The 16,429-nt window shown below is 40.2% G+C and overlaps 1 protein-coding gene across 7 annotated transcripts in view; it reads right to left on the bottom strand.

The window, feature by feature from the left end:
- Nucleotides 1-1,580: 1,580 nt before the first annotated feature.
- Nucleotides 1,581-16,429, bottom strand: part of RAB3IL1 (RAB3A interacting protein like 1) — a 40,048-nt gene continuing 25,199 nt past the window's right edge. For 2 of the 7 annotated variants that reach the window (XM_081322977.1, XM_081322978.1), the window contains 8 exons: nt 13,323-13,541; nt 12,546-12,674; nt 9,869-9,997; nt 9,658-9,770; nt 7,216-7,239; nt 5,964-6,063; nt 5,618-5,684; nt 1,581-4,785 (listed from right to left, as the gene is read on the bottom strand). In XM_081322977.1, the coding sequence (XP_081179103.1) occupies nt 4,703-4,785; nt 5,618-5,684; nt 5,964-6,063; nt 7,216-7,239; nt 9,658-9,770; nt 9,869-9,997; nt 12,546-12,674; nt 13,323-13,541 (864 nt within the window). In that variant the 3' untranslated portion in view covers nt 1,581-4,702. The remainder of the gene's footprint in view (nt 4,786-5,617; nt 5,685-5,963; nt 6,064-7,215; nt 7,240-9,657; nt 9,771-9,868; nt 9,998-12,545; nt 12,675-13,322; nt 13,542-16,429) is intronic. The other 5 variants (XR_014025842.1, XM_081322980.1, XM_081322979.1 and 2 more) reach the window with 5 other exon arrangements.

Below are 16,429 nucleotides of genomic sequence, written 5' to 3'. Positions count from 1 at the left end.
AATACAGAAATGGAATGAATGAATGAATGAACTTAATTATCCTTTTGATATATTAGACCAGCTGCTTTAAACACCACCGGCTTGGAGATTATTAGAGTTGTGGGATCCTTGGTGTTCTCTGATCTTGTTTTCTTGCAGAAGTTTCATTACCCAACTAAGTAATCAGCGTTGAAGCTCAGGGCATTTAAGGGGCAACAGGAAGTGAAAGGATCTCTAAATCAGGGGTGCCAAACTGCAAGGCCCAAGGGCCGGATGCATCATGGCGAAACTGCGCCCACCCCATTGCGGCAACGTTGCGACACGTCATGTGACGTTGCAAGTTTGAGACCCCTGCTCTAAATAGTAAGAAAAGCAATTTCAGGCTCTTCAAAAATGCCAATTGCTCATCACAGTTTGCACTTTCTTTCATAATTACCAGAGCCCACAGATTATGTACAGGCAAGATTTTTTAAAAAAAATAACACCAGGAGCTAAAATCCAATTAAAGCTAGGGAGGCAGATTTTTTCTAATCCATACTGTTTCATATGAGTTAATTCATCAGGCTGTGTGAAACCCCATGTCTACATTAGTTTTAAATATACAGCACATGAATAACTGAAGAAAACTAGGGAAATCAAATCTTCACCAGGGCAATGTATTGAACTAGGCAGCACATAGATGAATAAATATTTAATTTCTTCACATTTCCTTATCACTAAGAGACCCATATATCCCCAATCAACTGTCTAGCAGTGTGTGCATTTATAAGTTATTTTTTACCTCAAAATTTGCAATATTCCAAGGAGCATAAAATTGAAGGATGACAGACTATGCTCTGCAGAGCATATTAGTCAAGAGGTAGGAACAGCTACATTCAAATTCATACTGAAAACCTTTAATGGGCAAGTCGTTCACAGATCTGTTTTCCTTGTTTTTAGGATTTGTGTTCTAGGAAGCAAAATTTTAGGCCTGAGCAATATCAATCCAGGCCCCGTTCTAAAGAAGAAAATACCTATCTGTATTTTGGGGTGTGTTCTGAATGACACATTTTCTGTCTCAAATCATTTTTCTCTTTCCACAACACAAAAAGCTCTTGTTTTACTCATCCAGATGGCCAATGTGTATTTACAAAGGGTGACACCTAAGTAATGCCACAGCAGAGTATCTGATGGGAAGAATTTTGAGCAGGAAGGCAGTTAATAGAAAAAGTAGTTAACCTGTACAGACTGTCCCTCTAACATTCCTCTGATTCAAAACAAAGCCATATTTTATGCTAAAATGAAGCATATTGTCAAGGTATTGTTATGACATACCTGTGGGTACTGTTTCTATTTCACTCCCTGGTAGTCTGTCTTATTGTGAACTAACTAGGCAAGCCAAAAGGGATTGTTTTGGGCTCTGGAGCTAGGTGTCTTTGATGTCTCCGTTTGAATAGGACATGCATCCTTTCCATGGCTAATGTGTCATGCTTCAACTGATGGGTCATTCTGACCCCAATGGAGATACTGCTACCTTTTAGGGTGAAGAACATTTTGCATGCAATTTTGATTTCATTATTTAAACACTACTAAAGCTTCAACACTACTATATACACAATCAATACTGCTCATAATGCCTTGTTTATTTTATCACTGGAATACATGCAGACTTCAAAAGAAATCAGTCCAATGGCAGTAAGAACCAGCTTCATGTCAACACCGGAGTCTATTTATTAAATAGAAATCAGCATATGTTATTAGAATAGGAACACAGAAGTAACAAAGAGATAATAATGCAACCAGGATAAAAGATTCAAAACTGCCTGTAATATGTATTGTTGTTGTTGTTTTTCTTTTCAGGCAACCAATTCTTGTAATTTGGGAAAACTGGCAGCTAGTCAAGCCATCTTGATCTAATCATTTCCTTCATCTCTTATAGGACCAGATATTGATAAGTATATAATGACAGTACAAAACCTATAGCCAGCATGAAATAAACTGGAGGTCTTTGCAGTGAATTTGACATGAGAAATACTTTTTGCAGATGAAATTTCAGAGGATACCCTTCTTCACAACAGTTCATTATGTACTCAAAAGAATGCTAAATTCCCTTTCAATACACAAACTGGACTTTCTCATAAGGCAGTCACCATCTCTACAAGGAACCCTTCAGTTGTCCTCCACCACCATTAATCATTTCCTTGCTTACCACAGTGCCTTAGTGCAACCTCCGCCATCGTGCTGTCTTCCAGATGAGCTCAGATTGCTCTGGGGCGCATGCTTAATAGTCAATTTTTGTACCACTTTGTAGGCGAAGTTGCAGAAGTCAATATTCTCAAAGCAAATGTCACTAGAAACAATTTCACTTCTGGTTGTAGTTTAACAGAAAAGCAATCAGATACCTGCCCACCACTGAGTATAAATAGATCCTTTACCAATTTTATTCTGAGGTCTTTGCAAGATCCTACATGACTAACTGCCTCTCTGGACCAAAAGATTGTTCTTCATATACTCATACAGTTCAGGTCATCATTTTAGGTATCTGGGAGGCGAGCTGAAAAAGGCAACAGTCTCTGTTGTAAAAGAAGCAATTCTAAAACTCTGGCTAATTTGTCCATCTGGGTGCAGCTGTCCTATGATGCACAGAAATCTCATAGCAGGAAAAAGGTGTGTTATTACTTGTTCTCCTGATTGCATAATTTCAACAGCATATTTCCCAAATACATCCTTTAAGAGAAGAGGTTCTATCTCCTGTATGAATGTATAATCTTTATCCCTCAAGTGGTGCTATAAATGATTAGGATAGTAGCCAGGGGATAGTGAACAACAAAGCAATGTGGGTCAAGAAAATAGTGTTTTGATATGCAACACTATCAAACACTCCCAAGTCAATACTTTCCAGTAACATCCCAAAGAACGCTTGCTCTGTTGCTCATAAATGCAACATATTAGTGAAGTCAAGCTATTAATTTCAAGGCAAACTGAAGAAAACATTACTTCCCGAAGAATAGAAATGGTAGGGTCCAATTCAGCGATTACAGGCAACTCTGTCAGATGTGGCTTCAAATTGCATTCAGAACATAATCCTAACAACCCCACCAACGACCAGTTGATAAACTCTAGCCACTGTGTCATGTCCTGGCTTCCTCCTCTTGTGATGGTAGTTGAAAATCTGGTAAAGTCCACACAGATCCCAGATGCGGGTGCAATCATAAGGAGACAAAAGGAAGCCACAATGTATGTAAAAATCTGCTGCCAACCAGGAATACATACCCAATGGAACCAATGGCACAATCTCTCAGTAACACAAGCTGAATTGATCTGCTAATTCACCAAGCAGGAGACTCTGATTGTAGAGGCGGCTTTGTGAATTCATGGATTACCAACAAAACCTGATTTTCATTATCATTATTCATGGATGGAAGCTGAAATAGCAGGTGCCTTCCACAATGAGTAACCACCAACTAGATCACCCGGTCTGAAAGTAGGAGGGAAAGGCTACCAAGGGAAATTATGTCTTCTAGGAAGCTTGTATCAGTTGTTCTCATCTCAGAAGTATCAAAGTATTATCCAAAAGAAAAAGCTAGTCCTTTCTTTAACCAGAGAAAATGAGAGGCATTTTCATTAACACCCAACAGATCATCTAGATCTTTTGATTTAAAAATTCATCGTGAGCTTTTATTATACCCTAAAGTGCAATAAAAAGAGAGATCCTCATCAATGCTGTAGCATCAAATTCACCAATTAAATCCAAATATCCCCCACCTTTTAAAAAATTGCAGAATGTGTGTAACTTCTAATAACCTGCTAGAAAATTCAATGTCTGAGGTCAATCTTTGGATGTGAATAAAATGGGAGTGGGGGGGAGAAGCTTGAGTTTAGAAAATACTTAGCTAGATGCAAGCCTCTAAATGAGAACCAGGAGTACAGCAGAAATGTGAGCTAAGGAAGATTATGGCAATGGATTCATGACTAGTATGTTGAATGCAAAAAGTTGGAGAAGCCTAGAATGTCCCATGGCATAAAAAAAGAAGTCTATTAGTCATGAATGGCTATCCATGACGTCATTTCCCCATCCTTCCATCATGACTGGTGTTTTGATCAGGAGTGGCTTTAATGTCAGCCTGCTGAGTTTGTCAAAGGGTCTGTGGATCCCTCACAGGAAAACCCTGAGCTACAATCAGAATCAAAAGCCAAACGTTTCCCAGTTCTCTCTTTCAAGCTCCTAAGAAATACTGGAGGAATCTGCACCTTGCAGCTCTCGAGGAAGGCTGTTTTCAACAGGTGCATGCCTTTGGAAAGCAGGAGCAGCAGTTTATCTATCTCTCCATTATGCAGCAATGACCAACAGCATTTAGATTTCAGAGTGGCAAGCAGGTAATGAGCCCAAGGTGCAGCCGAGGCCTCAGGAATATTTTTTTATATATTTATATGTGTGTGTATATATAATGGCTTTTAAGTAGAATATTATATACTAGCTGAGGAGAAATGCATAGAAAAAAGGAAGGAGTCCCAACATGGCCTCACTCCATAGTGCCAGAGAGCTCATATTCACTCGGTAAAAATGCCCGGAGTAGTTGCTCTCATGAAACTGAGACTGCCACTCAACAGGGAAAGCCTGTGCTTCTTACATTTTCAATTAATATTGTGCCATCTGGAGTATGAGCAGACATTCTGTCATCGATTTTCTGGGTGTCCGGAGAATAACTGAAGGCAAAAATCCTTCCTGATCATCATCTTCCATTTACATCTCGCTGAGATAGAAGCCCAATTTAGCAATGGACATTTCCTTCCGAAGCCTCGTGATTTCCCAATACATCAATTCCACTGTGGGTCAAAGGAAGACATTAAACAGAGAAGCAAGTGAGAGATCGTTGTAGCAGAAGGCAAATCTGTTTGCTCTGTGCTAGCTTCCCCAATGTAGTGCTCTCCTGATCTTGGGACTTCAACACCCGTCAGCTCAGCCACCATGGCCAAATGATCAGGAGTTATGAGCATCATTTGAGGAACCTCTCCTTCCCCTTCGGAAAAGCCACTTCATATTTTAGCAAGAGATCCCCACCACCATCAGCCCGACACTTTCTCAAATTACATTTCAGGTCTGGACTCAGATTTCTTTTATTCAAGCACTGTCTTAGTTGTGGCTCTTCCTCCTGTTCACAAGGTTATTCCTTCTGCCCATGACAACCATATATTTATCCCCTCACTGAATGGAAGGCATCTGCATGTTGAAACCCTACCCATTTTAAATTAATATGCTGTCCTAAAAATAGTCCAAATTCTGCAAAGATGAAATCCCAACTTGAACCTTAACATCATATATACCTTCCTGAACTTATTTCTAGAGTTTTGTGTTTGATTTTATGCACATGATCTTTTTAATCCATTACACATTAGATTACCTAGATTAGTTCAAATAATCTAAATGAACACATTATTTCAGCTAGATTACCTTTCTTTTCTATCTGCTTTGAGTGATTTTTACAAGGGGGAAAATAATTCTCTCTTGAATGTTCCCTTATAAAACTTCAAAATGCTTGGAGTGATTTGGTGGTCCTGCTTATAATCACGTAAGTTGGTTGGGCACCTTGTGAATTAGCTACAAAGGGAAGAGCTCAACTTCCACATCTCAAAGAGAGAAAAAGAGGAGAATTCTTACCATCTTGTCTCACCAGTCCCTGCTGGATGTATCGAATATAAGTGAAGAAGTTGCATACGGCTGTAATCTGAACAAAAGGACAAACATTACACCTGTTTACAAGCACATTTAGAAATATTTACAGAAAACATGAATGTAAATAGGACAGACAATAGTAAACTCTTTGGTCTTTAAGATGATAGATTACTCTGTTGGTGTCAGATGCAAGGTACATAAAAAAGGCATGGAGCAAGGCGAAACAAATGCAAGCAAGGTGAACACAATTCTCCTGCACGTATTCACATTTGTAGTGTCCAGTTGAAGATTAGATTATTTTCTGCTAAGCACATTACTAATGAGAACTTACCCTGGCCCTGCAAGAAGGGGAAATGTAGTAATAATTCCCAGAATCCCCCAGTTTGATGCGATGCTTGCAGGCTCGGGACAGGCCACTCAGAGCACATTTCCTGTAAAAAGGAAGGTGGGAGTAGAAAAAGTCAAGCAGGGTGTCATCTAGAGGCCTTGACTAAAGGGAACAAAACATGATGCTGGTCACCACGATGCAAACCCAAGCAAAGACCTTTATTTTTGCATCCTAAAATTAAAGGATTTCATAGTATGTTGTCATTCTTTTTAGTTATTCTCTGTACTATGAATTTATCCTAAAAGATAATAAGGCTATAAAGCTAAGCATACTTAGTAACAAAGAAGTTCAACTCAGCTCAACTCAATTCAGTACAATTTACACCTTAGAAGTAGATAGTAAACTTGCCACCTTCATACTAGGAGATCTTCCTATTCTGTCAGCTAAAACTGTGAACAATCTAAACCACTGTTTTTAACTCCCTGAATTCCTCAGCCTGCTTGTCTTTCTACAGCCCTCCTGCTTCTTGTTTTAAGTATTTCTGTTCAATCAAGCTTTGTTAATTCAAACTTTTCTATTTGCAGCTTTTTTTGAAAAGTGTTTTTGGGGTATTCAACCTCAAAACATGTTGCTGCTATAGAGGTTGCAGAAAGTTTAGAATTTGACCTTACTATAAATAAAATATTAAGAAATGGAAGAATTATAAAGATGCATTTACAAATATTCTGCCTCCATTCTGTCACCTCTTCCTATTCCACAGTAAATCAACTCAATTATCATTATGAAGATTAGCATTTTAGAATATTAGAATTTGTTGCATCTTGTCTTTCTTCCTTCTGTAGATTTATAAGTAATTTAATTTAAAAGAGAAAAGAAAAGAATCTATTACTATTAAGCCTCTTGTAGGCAATTCAACATTTCTTGCATTAAAATTTGACATCTGAAAAAACTAGCTATAGGATTTGGGAGGTAACCAGCAACACAGAAAACCAAGTAAAGTTAATATTACAGGAGAAAGTTGACAGTTAGTAGACAAAAATATCCCTCTGGGCTTATATACCCAGCAGTGCAGAAATAAAGATGAACCATTTCAAAGACAGTTGTAATTGAAGATTATATGGTATGCTGTCAGCATCCTGGATGCTCACCATTTATTTGATAGCACCAATTGCAAAGCTGTTAGTAACAACTTGAGTTAGTAGCTTATTAATAATGGAGTAAATACCTTTTCACTGGCTTAAAAAAAATAACTTACGTTATAATTTGGGACCGGAACCCACTGTGAGAAGAAATAAGAAGTTGAAACTAGTATTAGGCTAGCAATGGCAACATTCATTCTTCTTGGACTAATGGTGGTGTGCGTGTAAAAAGCACAGCTCAAACTGAGGGAAGATTAACATCTAAATTATTAAGCTACAATCCTATACCTTCCAAGAAACCTACAAGAAGAAACTCAAGAGTAGCAGAATTCTGGACTGCACTACTCCTAAAGTCTAAATGCAGCAGAGAGAATATCTGTTTCAAGGATATGTTATTTCTAGCCCAGCAGACTGGTCCATACCATTGGGATCTAAAGTAACCAAATGCCCCTTCTTGTGGGCCACTTGGCACTGATGCCAATGGTGGGGGCATTGCACAACAGATGCACCACCGTAGTAGCCATCCAGTCTGATGGGAGAAAGCAATTGGGTAACTCCAGGCAGTTTAAATCCCTTGCCCAGTGTTGAGTGCAAATAAAAGTCATAGACATCAAATTTTCCCTCTTGGTCTCTCTCTCTGTGCCCCTCATCACCCAAATCACTTTGTAAGATAAAGTGGGAAGCAATGCTTCATGTTCATCCTGCATAATGTTCCCCTCTGGGCGGGAGGAATGACACAGAAGCAGTGATCTCCTATCTCCTGTTCACAAAGGTTAGGGCATTTATTGAAGCTTTGTCTTCTAATATCACGTGGCTCTTAAGAAAAAAGTGAAGAGGCAGCTGGATATGGCTGCAGTCTAGGTGATATTCTCCATCCTTGTTATTTATTTACTTAAATGTTTATGGCTGCCATTTCTAGTAAGCAGCTTTGGGCAATGAACACAATTCAAAAACATCAATATAATAATACAAAAAGAAAGAAATGAGAATATGTAAGAAGAATAAAGCAGAAAAAAGTGGTGGCTGAGGATAATTATCAGCAATAATTAATCATATCTCTCAGGCTCAATGTCCGATTCCCATGCCTAGAAGATAAGCCCTGCTTTTCATCATGTTGTTGTTATTCATTCATTCATTCATTTTTTTTCAATTTATATGGCAGCCCATCTCAAGTTCATGAATCTGGCTTGTTAACTGCAGGAGAAGGCGTGGCAGAACCTGGGGGTGAAGTTAAAAGAGGGATCAGCTTAGAATCCCTAAGTAGCCACAAGTGGATCAAGTCCGCTCTCCCTTGAATGTTGTGGACCCTTGTTTAACTCAAAGCAGGTACTAACCATTAATTGAAAAGATTCCTGTGGATAGACTATTTAGCAATAAATCAGTTTAATTGGACTTTCACATGGTCTTTCATGCCTGACATTAATAGTGATAAACATATAAAAACATTAAAAAGCAGAAAACAAAACGACATTAGCATAAAACAGCAACACCAATCCCAATTACGAGGTTTGGGATTTACCTTATGTAAATTCAGAAAAGTAATTCCAGCAATTAGGGTCTTTCTGAGAGATACCAGCACCAAGACTCTAAAATTTCTTTTTTCATGGGCACACAAGAAAACCTAAATTGTGTTTACCTGCTTTACTAACTTACTGTCAGAAGCAGAGGAAGAAAGTTCCAGCAGGTATGTGCACACAGAAAAAGAACTGTAATAGTACAGTACAGAATAGTACAGCAATTCACTAACAATTCAAATATTTGTACAAATCTTTTTTCAAACATACCAGATTATACAAAGTTATGGAAAGAAGGATGGTAGAACAGTGAATGAAAACCGCTGGAGTCCAAGAAAAGAATAATCAGAACACAGCAAAGGAAATAGTCCTCTTACACACTACAACAAGATATTTGTAACTGCAAAATGAAGTCCCTTACTAAACTTTGGCCCAGAGGACAATTCTTCTGATATATGTGCAAATCAAGCACAATGAAAAGGAAGCCGGTTTATATCACTCTTGGTGCTCTGTGAGTTTGGTTGTTTCTTGCAGACATTTCACTGCCTAACTAGGTAATATAATCAGTGCTGATAATGTTACTTAGTAGGGCAATGAAATGTCCGCAAGAAAACAAAGAAGCTCAGAGAGCACCAAGGACCCCACAGTTCAACCCTGAGCTACAAATATTTGAATTGCCACAACCTTCTCCAGTTTTGCTATCTTCCTCACACCCTGTAGTGCTTTCTAGCTCAATTTAGGTCCATTAGAACTGCTGGCTGTTGTATAATCTTTATACTTCTGTACATTCGTGTAATCCGATTCTCCTATTACTGAGCCCTTCCCTCCTTTGCTTTCTCTTTGGGTTTTTGTGGGCCAAGCAGTACAAATTGAAAGGAAGAATACACAGTGGTTCAATAAAACAAATTCTGTGAACAACCAAATAGAAGACCTTGTTTCAGAAAGGCAACTGGTAATGCCACATGTTAGAGACTAATGGTGCATCGGTGTAAGAAGAGGAGGAGTAAAAAAAAAAGGGCAGCTGAACAGCTGTTATAATCTTACTTTGGTCCACCGCATTCAATGGCTGACACCTTCACTACAGGCAATGCCTGGATAGCCACTGGTTCAATGGTAAGGGTATTCTGCTCCACAGCTGCTTGAATCAGCTCTGAAAGCTGCAACGAAGAAAAAAAAAACACAAGGAATTCATGTCAACAAGGAAGGAGCACCTTCATCTTTTAGAAAACTCTGAATAACTCATCTTTAAACTGACTTCATGCTTGGTAAAATCCAGGCAAGGGCCTACATCTTCACGATAAATCCTCTTGAGAAAAGGACACGATTTATCCAATGTTGGAGACTCCTTCCAAGCCTGAAATTCTGCAAACAAGATGGAATCTACCTGCAGCGACAGAAAACCACAAAACAGAAGTCTGTTGAGGAAAACTAAGAAGAGAAAAACACATGCGTACCGATATATAGAGACAAAGAAGGAAGTAGATATTTCTTTACAAAAACCAAAATGTTCTTCCTATTCATTAGGCAGATGATGAGGCAAAGAAGCAGAATAAATGTGACTTATGCGCCAGCGACAGGCAGTTCTGCCTCTTGCTGTGGTTACTGCAGAAAGGAGCATGACAGAGAGAGCATCATCAGGAGACAGTGTATCAGTAGATTACAGTGGTACCCCAACAATGTAACCAAAGGGAACATCATTTATTAGTCTATAAAATTTTCAACATACAGGGGCTCACATGCCATACCAGAGGTGAAGATCTGTTCCCTCTTCACATTCTCGCATGGACTGTGATCTGCATTCATAATCAAGCAGTATGTCAAGCAAAGAGAAGGTGGGGCCTCAGCAAAATCTCCTGCTCCTCTTTATGACACATCAGTTGCTTCCAACAGGTCCAGAAGAAGGGCAGGAAATCCTTAGACTGCTCAATTGTATATTCCCCTAGAACAGGGGTAGGCAACCTCGGCTCTTTTATGACTCATGGACTTCTGACTCAGAAATTCTGGGAGTTGAAGTCCATGAGTCATAAAAGAGCCGAGGTGGCCTACCCCTGCCCTAGAACTTTATTACTATTGCCAATATGAATGTTAAGCTCTTCCAAACAAGTGATATGTGTTTTAAATCACACATCTTTGTACCACTGAATAGAAAGATAACCGTATGCATGGCTTTCCCATGAAAAGAAGGGAAAGACAATCCAATACGAAGCTTAGTTGCCCCCCCCCCTTCACCAAAAGGAATTCACGTCCAGTCCCAGCAAGCAAGCATCCCTTCACCAAAGTTGAAAAAAAATGAGGTTTTTCCAAAAGACTGCATGGCTACTTGGTTGTGTTGAATAAGGGCCCACTTCCAAAACAACTGAAGCATTCTGTGTTCTGAAGACTCTGTGGCTGTTACAAAATAAAACATGCTAGGTAGGAAAGGCAGGATACAAGAAATCCTTTCTTCTAGCCATGTATCCATATGGCAGGGGAAAGACTCACAAGACCAGAGTCTTTTCAGTTGCAGTAGCACTAAATTTACCTGACAAATAAGTAATCCAAGATGTAAATAAATAAATATTAAATCAAGCAAATAAAGAAGATCAGGCACCCCAGCAGGCAGAGAGGACACTGCTGCTTGATTTTTGTAGCTACCCCTTAAAAACAAAAAAAAATTAAAACATTCTGTGATGAATCAAGTCTTGAGTGCTGATTACTCCCACAAAGATCTAACTAGTGCTTTTGGGAAATCCAAGACAAATAGGACGTGACTGCACAGTCCCTTTCCAATTTTGCTTTTAGCAATTATAAACATTTGGGATTTATGATTCCAAAACTGGACACAGTATACAGCAATCATGACTGGTAGCCACTGACCATCCAGTCTTCCATAAACCTGTGAGTTCTTTTTTCCAAAAGTAAACCAGTTAGCAGCTCATATTTGATTTGTGGGAAAGATCTGTTCTTGGCTTTTCGGTTTTTCAACCTGGCCCGCAGAACTGCCGCAGCCATAGACCAGACCTTTGTTTTAAATCAGGGGTATTGAACTATGGCCTTTTTATGACTTGTGGACTTCAACTCCCAGAATTCCTGAGCCAGTCACGCCAGTTCAGGAATTCCGGAAGTTGAAGTCCACAAGTCATAAAGGGGCCATAGTTCCCAACCTGTTTTAAATAAAGGCAATTCTCAAAATCCTCAAAATTTGGTACCTCCATGTTTCCTCTTTAAATAAAGGCAATCCTTTTTAAATAAAATACAGTATATCCTCAAAAGACGAGAGTACCTTCAGATTTTCAGGAAGCTGCCAACCTCTCCCAGCATGTCCTGTTCCAAATGCTGGAAAGGGTTAGAAAGTTCCAGAATAGAAGGCATAACCATGATAATCAGAAATAACTGAATTCTGACATCCTAGCTGCGTTTTTAAAAAAAAGATTATAAAAAGTTCCAGTAACTAAGCTACAGAGACTGCTCACCTGAGACCAGGAAACCACTTCAGAGCACCCGTATGGGAGAAGGGGAAAAAACATTTAGAGAGAAAAAACACACACAAATGACTGTTAGTATTAAAGAAAAAAACTGAACAGGGGGAAGTGTTAAAAGTGCATCCAAAAAGTATTTCTTGTCCCCAGAACTGACCCTTCCTCAAGATCAGTGAAACCAGTTTCCAAAGCCAGATTGATTGGGATTGCAACTATCAAGATATTTTTTACCAGCCTTGGTGTTGCAGTCCCACCCTTTCTGGCAACAACTGCTATGGATAGTGAATCTAGTCAACATGAAAAAGAGGACACGGCTCTTTACTACTGTATCTGTACAGAAGAACAGCTTCCCTCAGACTTTATGACCACCTTCACCAGCAAAGCAATCTTGTTGGCCCTGCTGTGACCAAATATCTGAGCCTACCTTCCTAGTCGCAGAGCTACTCTACTTCACCCCACCTTAAGAGAGATTACCTGCCGCGAGAGAGGAGAGGAGAAAGAAGAGTCTGCTGCCAGGAACTGCCAGCCTGGCTCATAGGTGATGTGGATCGCCTTCGCAGGGACGATACAGAGCAGCAGGGAGAGGAGAGTGGGTACCCCAGACTTTGAGGAATGGGAGAGCAAGACAGAGAGGTGACAAGGGCAGAGAGAAAGGGGAAAAAGGAGAAAGACAAGGAGAGAAAGGAAAACGGTGTGAGAGAGACAGAAGATTAGAAAAAAGACCACCTCAGTCACAAAAGACCTTGGGCACAAATATCCCAACCCAGAAGGTACATAAAGGTGGCCATCCTATCTAATTCTGGCCTGATCCAGATGTACTGGGACATCGTAACTCTCAGATTTCCCAAATTATGCTTCCCCAGCAATGCTGGGAACTCTGGTCCAACATAGCTAGAAGCTATGAGATTTGATCTAACAAGAGACTTCTCGTGTTTGACTCCAGTTATATTTAAGCTCATTCATGCCTAGTCATACATGATAACTACTGCTTACGGTACTTCTTTGACTCTAACTTAGTATATCAAAAGAACCCAACCAGAATCAAGGAATTAATCAAAGTAAGTCAATAAAAGTTTCCTCAACACTTTCTGCAGTGAAGCAGGTTGTGTAAGTGCAAGATAAAACAAACTCTTCTACTACATCCCTGACCTTACTGCATTTCCCCATCACACAGATAACGCAGCATGGCTAATAACATTTTGCTTCCTCCCAGGGGCTCAAGCTAGGTGCTGACCAATCACATTTACCCACCTCTTTGAATTCGCTGTTGACTGATTCCTGGGGTGCACTCTGGCCAGCAACTGTGATTGCTCCGGTGCTGCTGGTGCTTTTGTTGCGTCCGTGTCCCTTTCTGAAAGCTGTTTTGGCAGGGCTCTGCAGCTGTGGGTGCAACTCCCGATTTGGCGAGGAAGGAGTTGACGTTATCACTAGCGTCTTCAAGGCTGTCACCTCTGCTTGCAACATGTCAATCTGACAAGAGACAAAAAGCCATCAGCAATGATCAGCAAAGGACTTGGTACCAGGATTATGCCATGTCCAGGAGAACATTTAATGGCTCATTCAGCCAATCAGTCATGGCTGTTCTTTGAAGCAAACAGGAAGTTGAGTTCAGGAGCTACTAGCTTTATAACCTCTAAATTATGTTTTTTCTTATTTCCTTGCACAATCCCAAATGTTAAACATATAGGCTTTATAAAGATTTTTCCCTGTACATCGTAACTACCAGATCCACTAAATAGAAAAGGATGCATACATATTTGCATATATTAGTTACCTACATACCAATATCGGATTTTCTTGCTGCATAATTTTTCTTTATACAAATACTGGCAAAACAGGTTTATGTAAAGAAGACCACACTCTTGATCACCCTTCTCCACTTAAAGATTAAGTAATTACTCATCAATAAATAGGAATGAATCGGTACAAAACTTCTCTGCGCCAGCTCCTTACTTCCCTCATCCCAGGAATTTTTTTTATTTTAGTTCATTTAGTTTATATGTCCACCCCTATTACGTAAACAATTCTGGCTAGTAAATACAATTCAAAGTCATCAGTATAATAATATAAAATAAACATAAGTAGAAACAATAAAGTAGCAGCTGAGGAGAACCAATAGCCTTAATCAACAATATCTTACAAGCTCATCTGACCTCTTGCCTCCAGCCAGGTCTTAAGAGCCTACCTAGCAAGGCTGGGACCAAGCTAATCTCGGGAGGAATAGTATCCCAAAGGGCAAGCACAGGATCTAAAACATACATTTACTGGGTCTCATTATATTGACATTGTTTAATAGACTGCACCCAGAGCCTGCCCCTTCTCTCAGATTTGATGGAGCAGGTAGAGTCAGAGAAAGATGGTTTCTCAAATATGGCCTCAAGCCAGGCAGGCGGCAAACAGAATGCTTTGAATTCCATTTGCAAGCCTGTGTTGTGATTCAGGGTCAGCCTGTGGGTTTGGCAGTTGGGTCGGACGACTCAGAGGAGGAGGGGGGTGTTGAAGACCTTGCTGAGGGGGTTGAAGATCTTGCTGATGAGAGCCCTCAGCCAGGCCCCTCCCACTTGGTCACCACGGAGACCCAGCTGTGTGAGCCTGACAGCGTGGATGAAGATGACCCACAGCTGGCCCTGTTCAAGGACGCCCGACGCAGGAGGCAGTCAATCAGGAGTAAACAGAGGAAGGCAATGGGGCACCTCGGAAGGAGGCAGAGAGAGGCCATGCCCTGAACTGTATTTAAGGAGAATGTGTGGGAGGGCTGGTTTGCTGAAGGCAACCGCTTGGATAGTTCCTGTTTCTTAAAGCTCCTGTTTCTTGGTTTGTCTTGTTCCGTTTGTTTTTGTAGCAATAAATTTGGCAGGCGTAATTCCAGCCTCTTGCCTTCTTGTAAAAGGGGTTGTCCCTGCCTTTTCTGCAGGGCCAGTAGCAGGCTGGTACAGAACAGCCTATTGGGAACCAGTGCAATGTGCAAAGTGAAGGTGTAACTTGGGTATAACTAGGTACACCCATAACTGCTTACACCACTGCACTGTGGACCCATCTTGCAACTTCCAGATGCTCTGCAAGAGCAGCCCCTTGTAGAGCCCATTGCAATAGTCCAAATGGGGTGACTGAACTATGAGAAACTGTACGCAGTGCTCCCTGATCCAGGAAAGGATCCAAATGGCACATTTTGCACAGTTGTGCCCTTGGCTCCCACCTGCTCTTCAAGCAAGAGCTGTGAGTCTAGGCAAACTCCAAAGTGCACAATATTGTCTATTGCTTCTGTCTAGTAGCAGATATTAAGTGTCCAAGGCTAGTCCAGAAATCTGCCACATGGTGACAGTTTTGATAAAACCCGCATCCAGAGCAATAACTCGAAGCGGAGAATGTAATAATATTCCTTCCTCCTCCTATTTCCCTTACAACAATAACCAAGTTAGGTAAGTTGGGCCAAGAGAGAGTGAATGGCCCAAGATCACCGGACTTGGTGGGAGTAAAATCCAGTTACCTGGTCTCTAGAGCAGCACATTCACCACTTCCCCAAACTGGTTTTTTGTAGTTTCAGTATATAATACTAGTGAGGAACTCAGAATGAATCCAAATTAAATGACAGTAGTGAAATTTATCTGAGAAATGCTATATATTTCTGGTCACAATGCTTATTTAAGAACCTAGTCAACTTAATCTTCAAATGAGAGAGTGACCGTTAGTGACCATTCAAAGTTACAACAGCAAAGTTACCACAGCACAAGTGACTTATGATCATTTTTCACATTTACAACTCTTGCAGCATCCCCATAGTCAAATGATCAAAATTCAGATGCTTGTAAATGGCATGTATTTAGGACGGTTGCAGTGTCCCAAGGTCATGTGATCACTTTTTGCGACCTTCCAACAAGCCAAGTCAATGGGGAAGCCAGATTCACTTAACTAACTTAACAATGGTAGTGATTCACTTAACAACTGAGGCAAGAAAGGTCGTAAAATGGGGCAAACTCACAACTGCCTTGCTTAGCAACAGAAAATTTAGGCTGAATTGTGGGTGTAAATCAAGGACTACCTGTATTTCTCACATTATGGCAGGGTAAAGCATCTGACACAAAATCTTTCAGGTGATTTGCTTTAGCTTTGCCAGCAGATGGCACTATAATCACATTAAAAATGGCAGCATTTTTTCTGCAGTTCATAATTTACAAATCCTTTTCACAAATCCTTAGCTGTGCTCTTGAGTTTTTGAATATACAAGAAGTTCGAGTTCAGCAAGTTCTTCTAAAGTTATCAAAAAAGGGATTGTGGAAGTTGAAGTATCAGTGATGTATCAGTAATCTCTGGTGTCCCCTCTCCTGCACAAACTGGTTGAACAAGACTCTTCAAATACC

The sequence above is a fragment of the Vipera berus genome, assembly GCF_964194415.1.
Source record: "Vipera berus genome assembly, chromosome: 1".
NCBI classification, from domain to species: Eukaryota; Metazoa; Chordata; class Lepidosauria; order Squamata; family Viperidae; genus Vipera; species Vipera berus.
Note: the sequence above shows the minus strand (reverse complement) of the source record. Positions and strands in the feature narration are given on the sequence as shown.